The sequence below is a fragment of the Tasmannia lanceolata genome, unplaced genomic scaffold (genome assembly GCF_043159265.1).
Source record: "Tasmannia lanceolata isolate RefF3 unplaced genomic scaffold, GAP_Taslan_0.1 ptg000037l, whole genome shotgun sequence".
NCBI classification, from domain to species: Eukaryota; Viridiplantae; Streptophyta; class Magnoliopsida; order Canellales; family Winteraceae; genus Tasmannia; species Tasmannia lanceolata.
Window position 1 is genome coordinate 58,257,855 of NW_027518714.1, and position 20,032 is coordinate 58,277,886.

The window sequence follows — 20,032 nt, forward strand, 5'->3', positions numbered from 1 at the left end:
TCATCAACCACTTTGGAGGAAAACCATAATAAGAAGTTTCATGTTGCTCCTAGTTTGTGAAGGAAAATATTTTGACGTCTCAACCATTTTTCCTTCAAATCCTCTATTTCTGCACTGCTCTTATCCTTGTCTTTGGTTTCTCTTCTGCATCTTTTCTTTCTTCTTTCCTTGTCTCTCTTTCTTTCTTTCTTTCTTTATTTCTTCTTCTTCTCTCTTATTCTTTCTGTCTTACTCTTCTTGGGAGGAGGATTTGAGGCGGCTTTCTAGGCTTGTTGCACTCTTGGGACGCTAGGCGAAATTGCGATGTTGGTGTGGCTCAATCAAATCAAAACACCCAAGAATAGGATCTTGATCTGATTGAGCCGTGCCAATATCACATTGCTCGCTTGGAAGATAGCCCGCCTTCGTTATCGAATCCCCGAATAATGATTTTCCTGATGGTTAGTAGCAATTTTTCTCATATATAGGTAAATGGATAGTTTTTATATGCATAGTTTGATTTTGATGATTATGTTTTCTCTTTCTTAATACAAGTTACTTTTTCTGACCAAAAAAACTTTAGTTTGATTTCGATAATCAAACGCTTGCAATTAATATAGCTTCTTTTTTGTTTACTATTTCTTGCTTCTACAATATAAACTTGATTGGTTTAGTGATGGTCTGTAAGAGAGACATGAACCCACTTAGCTATTTACCTGCACTCTTTCTCTATGCTTCTATCCAGACTTCTCTCTTTTTTCTTCCAAGTCTTAGCTGATTCAGTGAACATAATTTAGCTTATTTAATCTGCTTCACATTTGGCCACCGATCTATTCATTAATCAGGACTGATTAATCGATCCTCCATCGTCCCTTTTCGACTGCAACTGGTGGGAACAATGACAAAACATTGGGGGTACTCCACATACTCACAAAATTTTTTGAATAATTGAAAATTTCTTGAAAAAAAAATCAAAATTTCAATGCCCATTTTAAACTTCAAAAGTCTTGTATTTTAAGAAATAATTAAGAATTCTCAACGTATTTGATGAATAACTTATCATTTTCTAATATATTATTTTTATATCTCATCAAAAATTTAAAATTATTGCTCAGCATACACACAAAATCCTTTGAATAATTGAAAAATTCTTTAAAAATTCTTCATAATTCCAATGCCCGTTTCAACTTCAAAATTTCAAAAGTCTTATATTTTAAGAAATAATTACGAATTCTTAAATTAAGCGTATTTGATGAATAATTTATCAATTTCTAATAATTAAAGATAGGTTTGTATCAAGGTTATCTCAAACATTTCTCCTAATATTACTAATTGTACCAAGGTAGGAATAATTTGTCATTTCTCTAAACACATACTTAAAAAATGCATCCTTAAATCAATCATACGTGTGATCTCAGAATTTTCTTCATAAAATTTCTAAATTTCAACCTTATTTTTCTTGAAGATCATTTCTAAATTTAAAGATCCTTTTTGTCCGAGATGATTTCCATCAATAAATTAACTTTCAGATCTGAAGTCCTATGGGGTTCAGCTTCAATTTAATCTGCAAATCTCAGTAATCTATTTTTTCTAGCTTTTTTCAAATATTTCTTCATATTGCCTTTCATTAGATCTATGTTCATCAATTGTTAGTGTAAATGCCTCAATTTACAGTACGGATGTTTGCATGTAGAAGGAATTCTTTGAATTAGAAATGAAGACAAATTTTTGGCAAGTTCATCCTTTTTACTTGAATTTATACTATCATACTACTACTTCATGCAATAACATTGTCTTAACTCTCTTGACCAAGACTACTCACTCGTTTTAAACCGGGCGAGATTAGTGCCTAACACTTTCCAACATTTTAACCAAGGGAAATGATATCAGCGCCGAAGTGTTTTGATAAACATGAGCTCCACTTGTCTCTCGTGTAGTATTTAAAGAGATGTCAGGAGGATATTACGGTTCTCAAAAAGCTCTTAAAGCTCTTTAGATACTAAATGACAAATAAGTGGAGCGCATGTTTATCAAAACACTCTGGCGCTGATATCTTTTCCCTTTAACCAAACCTCTTGTGTACATTATTAGATTTTTAAGAAACCCTAGGAAGATAGGGATCTTCATTTTTTTTTTTTCCGCAAGAATTTTTTTCTTCACTGTGCATAGCTCTTTTCACAATAGAGAATCAAACCTAGTAAGACAAAAGGGTGGGTCATGGGTGACGGGTCCAACAATGGCTAGCCTTCAAAATATGGCGGCCAGCATCGGTAGAAAATCGGTTGTCATGTCGGCTTTTCCCGATACATGTATGAAACCATCCATTGGAGTCATGAGAAAACCGAGCAAAAATCCAAATATATCTTCAATCTATACTAACAGGAGATTCAATGGGAATAGGAATAATCCTCGTCATGAGGCTATCCAGTCTGAAATATACAGCCACAAAATGGCAATTACTGTTCCACGAACAGCAAGAAACCTTTGGATCTTCCTTCTTGAAAAAGCAAATGTCTTTTCAGGAAGAACTCTAGTTTTGCCTCGTTGTTGCACTTGTATTGCCTTTCTCAACATATTTTTCTTGGTTTTGGGCATATAATTCAAGATTCTTTTGGTTTTGTGCAAGATGATTTGAGTTGGAGAATGGAGACCTCCAAACCTCCTGAATCTATGCATTCACATAAAATGTTAAATGATTAAAGAGGTATGCTAAACTCAAGGGCGACCCTATTGGCTACAAGTCCCCAAAGTGCATTTCATACTCTTTGACTTGAGGCCATCATAAATGCAAGATGGTTACATGCAGCTAATGGGGGCGCCCTGCCCTGCCCTTTCAGCCCATTTTTTGCAAGGGCACCCATGAGTTTAGCATTCCTGTTCAAAACCCAACAACTCCTTGTTGTTAAGAATCCACGTGTATGACCAACGCAAAAAAAAGAGGGGCCACACGTATAAATTTTTAAATAACACCAACTCTAATAGCTTAAGCTTTTGGAGTAATTAGTTGTTTCACATACATGAACAGGGGTCCAAACATTCAGGTTCTTAGGGTTTTAGTCGGGCTGGCTACAAAACCACACATACCAATGCATGCTGTCAGGGAGTAAAAAATTTCAGGTTTATTACTCAAATCCAACTCATTTTATTTCACCAGAAACCCAGAACCAACCTTACCCAAGTTGCACCCCTACATGAGAAACCCCCCACTGTGAAATAAAAAGTTTTCAGTTAAATCAACATGGATCAATCTGTACATATAACAATTTGGCTTGACAGACAAAAAAACCAATGACACAACTAAGCCTGCATAAAAGAAGTTCTAAGTTATAACCATTGACAAAACTACAAGAAACAATAACAAATACTTACCAGATGGAAAGGAAAATGACGAAATCATTTTGATGATTCAAAAATCCAAAAGTTTACAAGTAGAAAGGAGGCACCCACCGCTTACACTCTGCAGCGTTTAACCGTGCCAAAATATGGGAAGAGTTTGGGAGGCCCCATTTTCTGAGGACCCATCACCAAAAATCCCCTGACATTGAAGATTGGTGTCACTACTGTTAGAGACCAAAACAGTACCCACCTGCTCATCCTCCATTACCGAACAGGTAACCCCGGTCGACAAAACACTATTCGAAGCTTGTGAGTACAGGTCTAGACCACTATATTGCACTCTCGGGACTAAGGGCTGAGCAATGGGAATGCGGTCGACTGGCAACATGTGGGTTAGACTGATGTCTGAAGTATTATGGGTCGGCGATGACAGAAGAGAGAGAGCACAATCAGAGTCAAGTACAGTTAACCCATCGGTAAACATTTTGCAACTGCTACTTTTAGATGAGGCGATTGTATTAAGGAGAGGTTGGCAAGTAGAAGTTTCGAGCATTGGCCTTCCAGATATAATGTCACTGCCCTGCCAGAAAGGGAATTGTTTTCCTCCTTTGTAGTTGCGAGATAAAGAAACGGGAAACAGAGATTTGTCATGGAAATGCAAAGGAGGGAGGTGACCATATAGTGCGTCTTCCTCAGTTTTAATAACCCCAGTCCAGGTGGGTTCTGGCGTGGTAGTAGTTAATAAATGTGGATACGAAGAGAATCTGGGTCCTGTAGAAGGGAAGAATATTAGTTTCATAGGAACTCAAATGCTTTAGTTATGCATGCTAGAGAAAAAAACAGGATATATTGGTATGTGGGGAAAAAAGCTCCAAGTTTCTGAATAGCCAGTTCCCCATCTATTTGTCGTCAATTGAATACTGCTAATCTCAATGCAGACACAAAATAATAATGAGATTAAACATCTTACGATGACCATAACTTATTTTCATAGAAATTCAAACCTTGGCGGCTGGAGAAAAACCTTCCAGAGTTTGCAGACAATGCATATGGCTGAGGCTTCCTTCTACGCCTGTTGTGCCCATCAAGGCGTTTCCTGCAGCTTCTCTTTACCCCGTCAAACTCCACCAATGAATGAAATCTGCACAAAAAGAGATTGACAATATAGGAACCTTTACCAATTTAACATTAGATGTAGAGTATTAAATATCCAATCAATGCAGGCAGAAAAACAAGCATAAGCACACAAAATAACATACAGAAGAGGAAAGTGTTAACAGATTTACAGCAACAAAGTGGAGAAAACCACTTTAATCAATAATCAATCACCATTGAAAGGAGTCCATTTTACTCACATATTAAATAGAAGTATATCATAAGTAGGATACTCAAGCTAATACTTGTAATGTGCAGCACCGGAATTAATAACAAAGTCAGGGAGGTACCACTGGTTCTAATAAGAACAAGTTTATGGTAAAATAAAATATTACTGCAAATATAAAGAAAATTCCCAATTGGATAAAATATGCACCTTGTAAATAGTGCCCAGTAGAAAGCAGCAGCTACCATATCTGAGAAGAGGCACCGTCTTATATATATATATATATATATATAATAACACCCTTCCACATGCCACCTGACCACTCTTCTCTCCATGTTTACTTTTTGACAAGGATAAAAAGGATTTCCCAGGGTATAAAAATATTACAAAGAAAAAAAATGACAAATGAGCATTTAAAATTAAAACACATTACACGCAGGACCAAAAGGGAAAGCAAGCAGAAGGATGCCAGATTAATTCCCTCTTTTGTATTGGCATATCAATAAATTCAGATGCATGGAGATCAAAACTTGGTGCTTTCCCAGAACTACCTAGATGTCAGTGGAGGAACAAGAAAAGATTGCTTAGAAATGTGGAACAAGGAATAATGTCTAAATTTGAAGCTCATAATGATAAGAATTCAATTGAACAGATATGATTATTACAATACTAAGCTTGAGGCTTATAATGATAAATAGAGCTCAGCATCGACCCAACATATATAATGAATGGACCACTAGAAAGATTTCAGAAGCTACTTGTGGTGCAAAGGTATGTATTTAAAATTCAGGAAATAGGTTACAAGTGTGACGAGGGGCAGCAGGTCTGTGATGTAGCTAACCTGGGAAATTTCGATTCATGCCTTGGCCTGGAAGTGTTGCATTGTAGTAATCAAAGCTCAAGTTCCATGTTTAAATGTAAATACATAATTTTTCAAATGATTTACATGTTTCAATAAGCAATACATGAATCCATGTTTAAGCATTTAAATTGTACTTGGATATAATCAAAATTGAGTCACCATATAATTACTGAACATACTGAAACACTAATGCACTAAACTATCCTTACCACTAAATATTATCTTCTGAGAATAGAACCATGTCACAAGTCATGCAAGAAAAAAAAAAGAACCATGTCACAAATCGTGACCCAATCAATGACAGGGAGCTGATATTGCTGCCCCCTTCTTTTGGCCATTTCCCACGCTGCTCTTTAGTTTAAGCTCTTTCATATTCAACACAAGGAGATCCGCAAATGATCAAGCTGATAAATTGGCAAAGGATAGGGGGGATAAAGAACATGTGGAGATACTTACTTCAGCCTTACCAGAAAACTAGCGGGTTGGACTGGTTACTGATGTAATTACTACTTTTGGTTTTTATCTGTTTACTGCTGTAATTACTTTGTGGAATATCTTCTCCCCATATCCCAGGCTACTGTTTTGAGTTATTATCAATGAAACAGTAATGTTTCAAAAAAAATCCAAATGACCTGTATGAAGTACGAACCAATGAAAGAACATCAGATAAAGGGAGGTGGCGGAAGTGACCAAACAAGGATGGTACTACCAAGTTACCAACTTATATATTATACATATAGAGGCAGTCTACACTCCGGAGAAACTTTCCTTAAATTTCATTGCACCATGTGGGCCATTCAATTGATGGAATTGTTGCAATTAAAATTGCAGCTACCAGTTGGTTTCCCAGCCACCTGGTAAAGCTGGTAAACCTTTATTCTTCTTCAGGAGAACCAAGTCCACAAGAAGTCTCTCGGCCTGGTAAACCCTCAAATTCTGGCATCAGTTCACATTTTCCAAGGCTCTCGGCCACATATTTTGTGATAGCTGGGTACATAACCTGATATACCTTTGGAATGACTAATTCATCAAGGTAATCATTCTAAATTTCCCTTCTAATTTAGAGAGCAGCAATCCAGGGATTGTCACATTGATGCTATGGGCAAATATCAGATATTTGGAGCTTACATGTGCTGTAAGAGTTAAAATCAAAGGATGAAAAATGTTCCACAGGCATGTGAAATCCAAAACAACGTAACGGTGACCTGCAGAAGCTGAATGCATGATATTATAAGGTACAACCATGTTGAAGTATAAATGATTAAATAACGCCAACCCTAAAAGCTTATGCTTTTGGAGTAATTGGTTATTTCAGATGGTATCAGAGCTATTGCATCACGGCAGGTCCTGGGTTCAAACCCCAACAGCTCCTTGATATTAAAAATCCATGGTCACCCAAAAAAAAAGGAAGGGCCAAACGTGAGGGGGAGTGTTGAAGTATAAATGATTAAAACACGCCAACTCTAAAAGCTTATACTTTTGGAGTAATTGGTTTTTTCACAAACCATTTACCTTCTAAGGTAAAGGCATGCTTCCAAGATTATAAAATCTTTTGTGAATTGGAACCATTGCAGGAGTCATATCAAGGTAAAGAATGTCATTACCTGTTTCCAGGATTATGAAAGCCTGTCTGACTTGGAATCATTGAAGGAATTATCAATGATTTTCTATTATGGATGTTATTAAATTTAAATATTAGGAAAAAAGCGCGCTCATCATCAGAGCTAAAGAATGGAAGATAAGAAGAACTGAATATATGTTTCAGGATACCATATGAATGACAAAGATTGACGTGAACAGTAGTACTAGTGTACCAATGCTGACTGAGCACAAATCACCATTCCAAATTCCAAAAAAGAAAAAGAAAATCACCTCTTAGGTGGTGCAAGAAATATCTGCACAATTAGAGGAAACATACACAAACTAAAATCTTGTTATGTAGCAGATACTCCCTTCAATAATGCTCATGATAAGACGACAGCACTGGCTACTCAGATTGCCTTGTGTGCAGGTCTAAGAAATCAGCAAGGTTTTTGACGTAAATGCACAAGCAGAAGTAGGGTTTCAGGTATCGGTATGTGTTTCAATCGTGATGGAAATGGAAACATGTCAATTGCGGATGGAAATCTCGGTAGAAATCCTGTAAAATCACGGAAACATGTGGAAACATATGCAAATGATGGACATTTAAGATGAAACTTTAAGAAGTGTCAGAATAAGCGGAACACGTTAAAAAACCATCACATGAAAAAATAAGAAGGGAAAACTACTAAAAACCCCCTAGATCAAAACTCATCTACAAGAATCTCCCCAATTTTTTCTTATTACCAATACTTACCTTAAAATAACTTTCAGTTTTTTCTTTACCGATTTTACCCTTAATTACTTGCCATTAATGATAAAAAAAAATGTTACTCTTGATGAGATGAAATATTAAAGGATAGCAATAGAAAAATCCCTAAAATCTCTCCCTCTCTTTCCGTCAATAATAGCAACACTAATCGTTTTGGAAAATCCCTCTCTCTCTCTCTCTCTCTCTCTCTCTCTCTCTCTCTCTCTCTCTCGCGGAGAGCTGATAGCCTGCAACGGCATTACTGGGTTTTGATCCTCATGGAAGTCGGATTTGGATGAGTAGTTCTGCCCCCATAAAAGTTCTTTAACACTAGGGACTTAAAAGCTGCCAATTAGAAGAGATTCGATCCTCTCAAACTGGAGCGTTGTGAGTTATCACAACCCAACGACCTGAGTTCGTCAGGAGAACTACAGTCTTCTTGAGAGAGAGATCGTTTTGAAACTTTTGCTATTGACAGAAAGAGAGGGAGAGATTTTAGGAATTTTTTGATATCATAACATTTTGGGAATTGCTAGCGTCCATCGCAAAAGGCATTTCGCAGCTGGTCTATTGCACGTCAGACCAGCCACCTCGTGCATGGAGACAAAAGCTATTGTCTTTGTTCACGAGGGGGCTGGTTGACATGCAACAGACCAGCAGCGAAATCACTTCCACAATGGACCCTAGCAAATCCTTAACATTTTTTACACTTAATGGTAAGTAATTAAGGGTAACATTGGTAGAGAAAAACTTGAAAGATATTTAAGGGGGGAAAACAGGTTGTGTTGGTAATTAAAAAAATCTTGGGGGGATTCTTGTATATACGTTTTGATCCAGGGCGTTTTTAGTAGTTTTTCCTTTAAAAAACCACCTATATTAACAATATAACACCTAGGGAAATGTGTGACACCTGTCGTGCATGTCTGATCATTTAATATAAACTACATTTCACATATAATCCATACAAATATTTATACATAGCACATGCACCACACTTTAAGAAGAAATTATGAAAGCATAGGGATGCATATACTTATGGGTATGTAAGCCAATGAAATTTGATGGTGTAAGTTGCCTTTTTTTTGGAATGGTAGCTGATTTTATTTAAAACAAGACCGAGATGGTCGATTTACAGAAAATAAGAAAAGAGAAAAAACAGCAAGAAAGATCCAACGACAGTAAGCAGAGAAAGAAAAAACTAAAAACAAAGAGATATCAAGGAGGAAGAGTATCATAAAGTGCGAGGGCGTCCTTGGAAACCCCTTCTCTAGTGAGATGAAGTAAGTTGCTTTCATCGCCAAATCTAAAACTCCCAATGGATCTGCACGGAATCCTTAAATACAAAGAAAACTGCTAAAGCTGAAAGAAGTAGGCAACTAGTGGTAATCATTCGCATGCACAATCGTCAAATAATTGCTATAGAAGTGAACAGTTTGGGTAGCACGTCCTTGCACAACATATAGATAGCACCTTGTTAATGATGATATGCATAGAGAATGATTTGAGCCTTTCAAGATAGCATATAATCACAATAGCCAACATTATAGTCACTAATGCTATGCCCCCCTCCTTGACTCTCTGCTATCAACCTCCTTGCTTCACTCATGAGAGACAGGGAAATAACCTTGAAAGCCAGACCAATCATGCCCTTCTAATAATACTTTAAAGACCAATCAATTACTCAAATGTGATGAGACGGTATGACTACCTTCAAACTCAGGTCGGGTTAAAGGCTTGAATTTTTAAAGAACCTGAGACAAACTGAACCAAGTGCTCAAAGAACTTATCAAAATTTTATTGACTCAATTTTGGTTTTTTATGTCTTGGCGGGCCTTGGCGCCACGGTAAGGTTGCTCCATTGTGACCTGGTGGTCACGGGTTCGAGTCACGGAAACAGCCTCTCTGCAAAGTATGGGTAAGGCTGCGTACATCTAGCCCTCCCCGGACCCCGCAATGGAGGGAGCCTCGTGCACTGGGCCACCCTTTTTTATGTCTGAACTCGATTGATTCATAAAACTTGACCAATTGCCTCTGAATGTCAACAAAAGTTAATTAAAACTAAAATTAAAAATTAAAACTGAATGCCTCGGAATACAATCACTTAGTTCTTATTATGATTTACAAAAAATAATAAAAAATTGTTTCATGTAGCAGGATTTATTCATCCAGCAATGATGATTGAGAATAAATATACTCGGAGAAACTCGTACGCTGTTGGCTAACTAGAACTATACTAAGAGAAACTCATACTCTGTTGGCTAACTAGAACTAAAACAATCTTCCTTGGGGCATCAAACTTTGTTCTAAATCAACACCTTGGACTTAAATACTATTCTCGTGGGATGATACCAAATATAGTACTTTAGAATTAAAAGCAGCCATACCTACATTTCAGAAATCTTAGAACCATTATAAGCAGCAGAAGGAAATGTGCGATGAGACCAAGCTACGCCGAGCCTAGTGATCCTAACCTACCGCAGGGTGCCATAAAAATGCTGTTGGATCCATGCTGTGGTTATCTGTGCTAGATAGCACAAAAAACTATTAAGCATGGGGATCCCAACCTACCTCAAGGGTGCCATAAAAAAAATGTTATAAGAATGACCGAGTATACCTTTTTCCATATAGAAGTGACAATATTCAGGAGAATAATTGGAAAACTGAAATGTCCGTGATATTTCCATCAATACCCAAAAAGCATAATAAGCATTTCAAGAAGGATCTGGATAAATAAATACTGCCACAAAGGAATTTTTACAAACCTGGATATTGCAAAAGCAAAAAAAGCATTTCAAGAAGGATCCGGGTAAATAAATATTGCCCATATTGAAGTTTTACAGATATAGCAAAAGCATAAAAAGCATTTCAAGATGGATCTGGATAAATAAATATTGCCACTATGGAAGTTTTACAAACCTGGATATAGCTGCAATGATTCAAGGCTGACGGTCTCAAACTATCAAAGGGCACATGAGTGAATCTGGACCTTACACTCAAGTAAATGAACTGAGATCCTAAAGTTTTCAAGAATTTACAACCTACAAAAGATTATGGTTCGCCAATGCATTTTTTCGACCGGGGATCAATGATGAAAACTAATGGACCTTACCTAACAACTTCATGCTTCACATGTGGACATGTAATTTAAGCACTCTCTATCATAGTTACCTGAAGCTTCCTAGTTGGATGGGAAGCTCACTTCGGAAGCTATATTCTTCTCACATCCTAATTTAGGGGAACCGTGCTTCCTACGTGCTTACTTTTAAGGCTATAAGAGTATGCTTATTGTTTAGATGATTATCTTTTCCTAAAAGAGTTTGCTACTACTTCGAAAATGCCCGAGGAGTGTATTTAAAGCTTGAGGTTTGCTAGAAAGATGGGAATCCCGTTTGGAAAAAAGCACCACACCCTCTACTGTGACACGTGCGCAAGAAAACAAAAAGGAGAGCACGTATCCCCACAAATGCAAAAAAGCCATGTGAAAATGACCAAATCAAAGGTCATTTTCTCTCCCGTTTTTATTTGCAGCATGAGATCATGTTTTAGAAGTGTTTTCCTTATAGCTTTCAAACTCATCCCAATTTTCAAATATAACTTATGGTGAACTTTTTTAAGAACCTAACATTAAATCTACATAAATAAAACATGTAAAACCATAAATCCCTAAAGTTTACAATTCCAATCAGCCACTGAGTACTCTTTAACACTTGTAACCTAACCTACATTAACCTTTCCCAACCTACTTAACACTTATGTTTTTCAATACACTTATTATTCAATTCAAATGAGTATTATATGCTTCATGTTGATTTTCCATGATGGTTCCCACATATTTCAGCTTTACTTGGAGCTTTTTGCTTCCCCTTGCTTTTCTTTTCCAGATCACTCACTTCCTGATTTTGCTTCCAGTGTCGCTTCTCGCACTCACTTCCCAATCTGGCAACTATGCTCTCAACTATCCATATTGTCAAATCACACATTTTTTCTCAGTTAATCTTCCAAATATAGAATACTAAATAAAAGACAAGCATTAAAGTTTGAAGGCCCTTCTATAATATTGAGTTCCCAAAGGCCAAAAGTTCTATGGGTTAAAGGGAACAAGGCAAGGTTTTAAGATCAACAGAAATGCAATCACAAATTAGCCACATTCAAGAACACATGAAGCAAGTGAAATGTTAGAAACCCTAAAACTTAAAAGAAAAAAAAAACAATAAACATTCATTCTAGAACAGTTTCAGAGCACGTGAAATAAAACAATTTACTGCCTCCAAAGGAAAATACAATATTAATTATATAAAAAATAGCATAAAGAGAAAACCAAATTATCATAATCTGCAAGCATTCCAATTCCATACGGACCATACCTACTACACTGCTGGCAGAACCTTTGCTCCTGACCACCCACCGTCACCTTCGGAGTCTTTGCGTGAACCTCACAGACTTTATGCCGCCTGTGATAATCCTTACATTTACCAAGATCTGATCTGCACCCATCAACCAAACACAAAATGGTCTGGCCACTATTAATCAGCACCCGAGCCCTCCTCGATGAACTGGACGGAGACACCATCGTTGAGGCCCTCGAATCCTTCCAATTGTCCAATGACCCTTCACCGAAATCCCCCAACCTCCCGAGTTTCAAATCCACTGAGCAATCCCCTTTGCTCTTCTGCTCTCCCAAGCTACTCAACCCGACCACGGAGCCGATGGTCAGTTCGGCATCTTGCTGCAATTCCACTAAGTCCCAAGAAGGTGTCTTCAAGTCCCACTCCATACAACCTTCCCACAACACTGCCTCTTCACTTTTCCTCTTCACCCCTTGCTCTTTTTCCCTCTCACCTCCTTTTAGTCAATCCTATCTCTGCTTGTCTGACCATTTCATAACACATAACAGCAACACAGACCCTTAATTCAATAAGAGAATCACAAGACAAGAGAAGCAAAACCAATCAAGAAAACAGGAAAGTAGAGACATGGGAACCCAAAAGGAAAGCAAATAATCAACAACCCAATTCACACAGTGGGTCTCACACCTTAGTCCCAACAAAAAAAAAAGAAAGAGGAAAAGATCCAGTGAAAAAAAAGGTAAAAAAATTGGTAAAAAACTAAAACCCAGGTATGAGTACTCAGAAACACATAGAAAATAAAAAACCCAATTCACAAACCCTTAATTCAATGAAAGAATCACAGGACAAGAGAACCAAAACCAAGCAACCCAAAAGGAAAGCAAATAATCAGCAATCATATTCACACACTGGGTTTCACACCCAGGCCAAAAAAAAAAATTAAAAGAAGCAGTGAAAAAAAAAGGTAAAGAAATTGGTAAAACTAAAACCCAGGTATGAGTACTAAAAAACACAGAGAAAATCAACAACCCAATTCACAAACCCTTACTTCAATAAGAGAATCACACCACAAAAGAACCAAAACCAATCAAGAAAAAAAGAAACTAGAGACATTGGAACCGAAAAGGAAAGCAAATAGTCAACAACCCAATTCACACAGTGGGTTTCACACCCTAGCAAAAAAAAAAGCAGTGAAAAAAAGAAAAGAAAAGAAAAGGCAAAGGAATTGGTAAAAACAAAAACCCAGCTGTGAGTACTAAAAAACACACAGAAAATCAACAACCCAATTCACAAAAACCAAATCCAAGTAAGAAGAAAAAAAAAAGAATGAGAAAATCAAAAAAGAAGAAAGTTAAAAAGATGGGAATAATACAAGAATCAAGTACTTACAGACAACTGTATAAGCAGAGGACTGATTTGGGATCTCCAACCATTCATTCCCTGACAACGATTCCATTAGTGTTAAAAAAAAAGAAGAAAAAGAAAAAGCCCAAAAAAGTGTGTAGGTTAAGAAGCTTCGCCCTCTTAGAAGGAGAGAAAACAAATAGCTTTTTATAGGAATTATTGGGAAAAGCAACACCAAAAATGGATAATGTATTAAACTCAGAGAGAGAGAGAGAGAGAGAGAGACAGAGACAGAGGGAGAGGGATAACTACAGACTGAGGTTTGTTGTGTATCTTGTTCTTCTTTTATTTGATTTCTTTTTCTTTTCCTGTTTTCTTCATCTTTGAAAATTCAGGAAAAAAACGAGTGGCAAAGAAAGTGACAGGCTGTTGTTGCTTTCAAGCTTTTCAAGAGAAAAAAAAGTACAAAAGGGTGAATGAATGTTATGGGATGGGGTGTTATGTTTCACGTTTAATGGCATGTTTACTTCCTTTCTTTCCTTTGTATTTTCTTCCTATTTTGGCCGGTGATAGACTATGTTTTAATAGTTGCACCAACTCAGCTTGTCTTGTTCTTTTTAATTGGCTTCAGAGAGCTTTTGGGGAATGTTAAGGACCTATGACAAGTTTAGATAATAAAAGACAAGGTGAGTTAGTGAAGTTATCAAAACATGGTAGTGCCAACATTAGTGGCCTTGTCAATAATGTTTAATGATGATGTCCAAGCAATGACTTGTCTGCATCCAAGCTGGCAAGCTGCTGTGTTTTTCCTAGATTAACTCTATATAAGTTAATAATTTCGAAACATTGCCCTTCATTTTAAAATTTCCATGTTGGTTAAAGACTTTACTGGTGATAAGGAAATGAAGATTGGTCTCACAGATTGGGGGGCCATATTATCTCTGGTGGAGGTGATGGGTCCCATATCATTTTGTGTGTTGCATGTAGGCATTGGATCTGAATCGTAGGACCTGAAATCATGTCGATAGGGACCCAGACATAGACATCGATGGTGGATCAACTTGTAATTGGGTCTCTTGATAAACCTAATTGCATTCTTTCATGAGTAAATGAAAAAACTATATAAAAACGCACTTGAGTTTTACAGAAAAGGTTAATATTGTCAAATGACAAAAATACCCTTAATTTATGAGTTAATTTTTAAAAAAAATACCACTACTGTACTGCCATGAAATAAATATAAAATCCTGGGGTTTTTTTAATCAAAATCCCATGAACATTCTATATTGTGATAACATATTTTAAACATAGAAATTAGAGATTTTATATGTTGTGTTCATGAAGTCCAGTATTTTTCGAAAAGTACAGTGGGGACCAGTTCGTAGGATGATCCAGACCGTTCAATTGTTGGGCCACGACACAGATAGGTTGTACCTTTTAGATCATTTCCACAGGATGGTCCTAACCCTCTGATCTATTGGGATTGCACATTATAGAAACCTCTACAGATCGGAGGTTAGGATCATCTATGGAGATTATCTATGAACTAGAGCATATTTAGATTAAAACATAACAAATGAATGGTTTGATCTTCCTATGAAGTAGGTACCCCAGTGTACTTTTTGAAAAAGCCTGGACTTCACGCATACAAGCATAAAAAACTCAAGAAAGAATAACTAAACCTCTCTTTAGGCATAATTCCAAAAATACCCTTAGTAATAATCTCGTTCTCTCGCATGTATAATGGCCATCTTTTTCACAGAATGACCATAATACCAGATTAAATAATGGTTGCCAAACACACCCTACCTTTCCTTTCTCTTGATCATTCTCTTTATAATTGTTTATTATGGGTTCCTTTTCTCTTCCACTTGTCACATCAGCCCTTAAGTAAATTTTAAATAAAATAAGTGCTTAACATATGACTTTCATCTTTAATTAGATTATTACAGTCAAGTTTTGGGCCCTCCTCATACTAGAAGGTAGTCCCATCTTTATTTATTTTCAAAGAGTCGGTCGGCACACCTCTATTGACAATATCTCAATTATTTCATATAGGATTTCTTAAGATTTTTTTCCTATTAAGCTATTAGGAATAATTGTTATCTGTAATTACCTAGAGAACAGGGCAGTGATAAATCAATCCCTATAATTCTCTCTCTCTCTCTCAGCACTGCTCTATATGGGGCCGATTTAAGATGTGTGGGGGTCGATTTATCATTCCCCACGGCAACATTTGGCATAGAATCATACTATATTTTTCTCCCATTTACATGAAAAGGCTTTTAAGAACAAGAAAATTGATATTGCCACCCTTAAATCAGTTTGTCCAATGTGTAAAATGATTAACTAACTTTAAGAGTAGTAATACCATTTCCCTGGCTACAATTTACTTGAATGTTTGCGATTCGCCAGGCGATTTTGCGGCTTAGGCTCACTTTCTAGCATATTTTGACTTATTCATTTAATTTATCTCTTGGCTCAAGCAAAAGCTGCTAGTCACAAACTTTCCGCAAAATTGCCTTGCAACTCCTAATTTTTTATGTTTCCAAACTGTGGAAAACTTAAATGGTGTCTGATGTTTAATTTGTTTTTTTATATTTTTATAAGCTGCAGTTAGGCAGACCCCTACCAGATATCATTAAAAGCAGAAAGATACAACTCATGGGGCTATGAAAGCCAACTAGAAGGGGAAAAACATCCAAATACAGTGACTCCAACTAAGAAAAAGAGAGAGTGAGAGAGAGAGAGAGAGGACGAGGTGGAGGGGAAGTACTGGACACCATGCATAGGGATGGCATGATTAAGGCCCGAGAGGATACAGGAATCCAGGAAGTGGGTCCTCAACTCTTTCAGAATCAATGATGTCAATTAATTGTTAATATGGTGTGACGAAAAGGTTATTTTAGTAAAATTAGAAGCATAATCTTATTTCATTACATGTCAATTGGCATAAGTGTACTTATCTTTGAAATGACGATAGTCTTCCCGAGAAAAAGAAAGTCCAGTGGTGTTGCAAGAAGTAGAACTAACATTGGCACGGTGGAAAATATCTGAACCAACCTCACCAAACTTGCCCATAAAAAAAACACACCTTATCTCTAAAAGGGTCCCACAAATGCATTGGTCTTTAATTCCCGTGTGGACTATTGCCTATTGGGCTATGATCTTATTTTTCTTTTCTTTACCACTTCTCATAGTCCGTTCGGGACTATGAAAGGCAATCATTGTCTTAGATTTGCACCCTTAAAGACCCTCGTGTCTCACAATTACGAGAACATTACCTGAATGGTTTACTATGTTTTCAATTTTCCTTCTAAACCAGTGATGTTATACGGTGTAAGCCCTTATAGTCCCTTATTTTTCAAGAAGTATTGTACGGACCACACTATAGGATGATCCAAACTATCCATGTGATGGGTCATAACGTAAATAGGCTGTGCCCAAAAAATCATTTCCATGGGATGATCCTAGTCCTCCGATCTATAGAGGAACTGCATATTATGGAAACATCTGTAGATCGGAGGGCTATGATCATCCTATGGAAATGATTGTCCTAGTGAACATGAATCGAGATCGTTAGTATTGTTCAAATCGTTCAAATGATGCTCGCCACTTATACTTTGGCTTACTCTTAATCTCGTTGGGAAGCCATCAGAAATATAAATCAGATCATTGAAAGGACAGGCCGTTCTATAAATGCAACTTCGATAAAAATTGAATATGATTTTTTCGCCCTCGTGTAGGATAATGCGCCCCCCATGGTGACGTGATTTGACGTCAAAAGCGTTAAAGTCTGCCCACAATTCAAGTTGAGAGTGGGGCGCATTATCGTATAGGGGGCGAAAAAATCACCCCTAGAAAATTTGCTGAAGAGTACGCTCCACAAATCATTGCTTCTAGACTTGAATATTCTGTCGGCACATCACTGCATGGTCCATCGGTTGACACGCGGCTAGTCAGTAAATGATAAAGGGTAATAATATATTCGCTCCTTTCTTCCCTGGGCCACCCCCTTCTAGTGCAACAGAACCAGTCATAAGTCATAAGTCATAAGTCATAAATACACTTAGGGGGGGTGGCTGAGGGAAGAAAGGGGGAGGAATATATCACTTCCAAATGAAAAAAATAGAGTCCCACCAAATCGGGTAGTTGCCCACCACTCATTTAAAATATTTATTGGATAGTTAGGATTGTTTGATTAATGTAATTACTTTGCTAGCGTCCATGCAAAAGGCATGCTGCAGATGGTCTGTTGCATCTGACAGCAGCCACATCGTGAATGAAGGCAAAATCTGCTGAGAAGTGAGCTTCTGTGGCAGCTGTCAGATGCAACAGTCCATCCGCGAAATGCCTCTAGCAAATCCCTTACTTAAATTAGCGGCAATTGACCATGAATGACCTCTTTAATTGCTACTTCCGTAACTACTAACAATGTGTCACTAGACATTCGAGGGTGTGCTTGGTTGGGCAAAAGCTGGGTTCACCTCTGCTTAGCATTTGGGTGACACATCAGTAAAACTCCTTGTTCGGTTGCCAATATAATATTTAAACCCCTGGAGGCTCTTAAGGATGTCTCCCAGGTCATCATTCCATGTCATGCTTTGATTTCTTCCAAGCGATGCTTTTTCTTTTGCTATCTTCCCTCCCTCTCTTCTCTCTATATTGGAAATGACACCTCTATTACTATTCTACGCGGTTGACAACCAAATACTACTTACCACTATTCACCTAGGTAAGTTCCATGAAAATCCAATGCTTGTGTCCTCCCTTACTACTTATTCCATACCCAAGTCTATTCCACCCAAAAACACAGTACCACCATCTATTCTTTCTAAATCCTCAACCTTTTTTTATCCCTAGTTTCTTAATAATCGATGATATTTCCTTTCTTTTGATTGTAAAACGGTCATTTTCAAGTGGGGGTAAAAATATTATGTTACAAATTTAAAATTGCATAGGAAAATGATATGAAAACCATGGAAAACATGGCTTGCAGTCACCTTCTCTGACGTGGGCCCCCCATCACGAGCACCGACAAGAAAAGATGGTGAGAGAACGAGACGTTGCAAATGTTGCCAACTGGAAATTAAAGACCTTACAATTCTAGACTTACGAGTCTTCATGAAAAAGAGAGTAGTTTATATTAAACAACTTCATGACTGAGAAGACTATATTTCGTACGTCATATTAAATTTTTTCGTTTTTCAATTTCCAAAGAAGGACCTCAACGAGATTAAGAAATATCTAAAGACAAAAGTACTCAAAAAAGTGCCTTACTTTCTTCTTTAGTCTCTGTTCATGGACATAAAAAAACAGAATCTGTTTGGTTGCCGGGTTTTTTTTTTTGTTCCTGGGATTTATGTGGGAGAAAAAAAATCCTAGAAGTATCCCGGTAAAATAAAAAATCCCATGTTTGGTTGACCGGGCTATGGTGGGAAAAAAAGAACTTTGTTTGGTTGCTTGAACTGTTGGGAAGAAAAAAAATTCTTCTCAAGCTTATTTTTGGTTCCTGGGATTATTTTGGCATGGGATGAAAAGGCAATCATTACAAAAGTGGGATAAAAAAAAATTCACCGCACAAGCAATCATTACAAGACTGGGCTTAAAAAAATTCTAGTGCTAAAAGGCAACCAAACATGGGATGAGACCAAAATTTTACTAAAACTTCCTGGGACAAAATTTTTACTGGCAACCAAACGGAGTTTGGCAAAGCATTGAAGAAAGAAAATATATATATGAAGGGTTTATCAAAGATTTTTTATCCTAAATCATACTTTTCACACAGGCGCTCTCTTTTAGCAGATTTTGTCTTATTCATTTAATTCATGTGACGGGTTTTTGTTCTTTCCAACAAAAGTAAGCCGTGAAATGGCTTTCCGGGAAATTGCCTAGCAAATCCTTTGAAGAATAAGGAATCTTTTTCCAAATTTGGAAAATGAGATTCACACTAAGTTCAAATAAAACATGGGTAGTTGAATATTCAACATTATCATCACAATATTCTTATTCATTTCTTGACCACTAAGCTATCATTCATCAATGGGAGTAAACGTCAATTAATTAAATCTTAGGCCAAGAAAGCCATCCAATGTAAATGATGCCGACTCCAAAATAAAGAGCATCAATCATTCTTCTTCCACTAAGCAATCCTTCGTCAATGGGAGTAATCGTCGATTAAATCTTAGGGAAAAATACACTTAGACCCCTTGTGGTTTCTGACACATTCAACTTAACCCCTAATGTTTAAAAAGTTACAAGTAGACCCCCTGTGGTTTCAATTTGTGTAAGGTAGACCCCCTCAGTTGATGTTTTGTCCACATATTGAAGGGTTAGGATGATCCTATGGAGCTGATTTTTGGGGCACACCCTATCTATGTCAGGGCACACCCTATGGTAGTGTTTGGATTGGGGTATGGGGTATGGGGTTTGGATTCAATTTTTTGGGCACACCCCTGTGGTTTTAATAGGGCACACCCTATTGACGAACCGTTAACTGAGGGGGTCTACCT

The 20,032-nt window shown here is 37.2% G+C and overlaps 1 protein-coding gene across 2 annotated transcripts; it reads right to left on the reverse strand.

Moving 5' to 3' along the window:
* Nucleotides 1-3,283: 3,283 nt before the first annotated feature.
* On the reverse strand, nt 3,284-13,838 carry LOC143860922 (squamosa promoter-binding-like protein 16). 2 transcript variants are annotated; one of them, XM_077371779.1, is made up of 4 exons: nt 13,566-13,838; nt 12,195-12,699; nt 4,320-4,456; nt 3,284-4,086 (listed from the first exon to the last, which is right to left on the reverse strand). In XM_077371779.1, the coding sequence occupies exons 2-4, from the start codon at nt 12,602-12,604 to the stop codon at nt 3,446-3,448; spliced, it is 1,188 nt and encodes a 395-aa protein (XP_077227894.1). In that variant the 5' UTR covers nt 12,605-12,699; nt 13,566-13,838; the 3' UTR covers nt 3,284-3,445. The 2 variants fall into 2 exon arrangements, with proteins under 2 accessions (XP_077227894.1, XP_077227895.1); XM_077371780.1 differs by lacking the exon at nt 13,566-13,838 and adding an exon at nt 13,225-13,324.
* Between the last annotated feature and the right edge of the window lie 6,194 nt (nt 13,839-20,032).

What these genes read in the sequence shown, in the direction of transcription:
- LOC143860922 (XM_077371779.1), bottom strand. Translation starts at nt 12,604, where the DNA reads ATGGAGTGGGACTTGAAGACACCTTCTTGGGACTTAGTGGAATTGCAG. An exon ending in TTCTGCCAGCAGTGTAGTAG is followed by an intron (nt 4,457 to 12,194) that starts GTATGGTCCGTA and finishes CTTTTTGTGCAG; the next exon opens with ATTTCATTCATTGGTGGAGT. An exon ending in GTTTTTCTCCAGCCGCCAAG is followed by an intron (nt 4,087 to 4,319) that starts GTTTGAATTTCT and finishes TCCCTTCTACAG; the next exon opens with GACCCAGATTCTCTTCGTAT.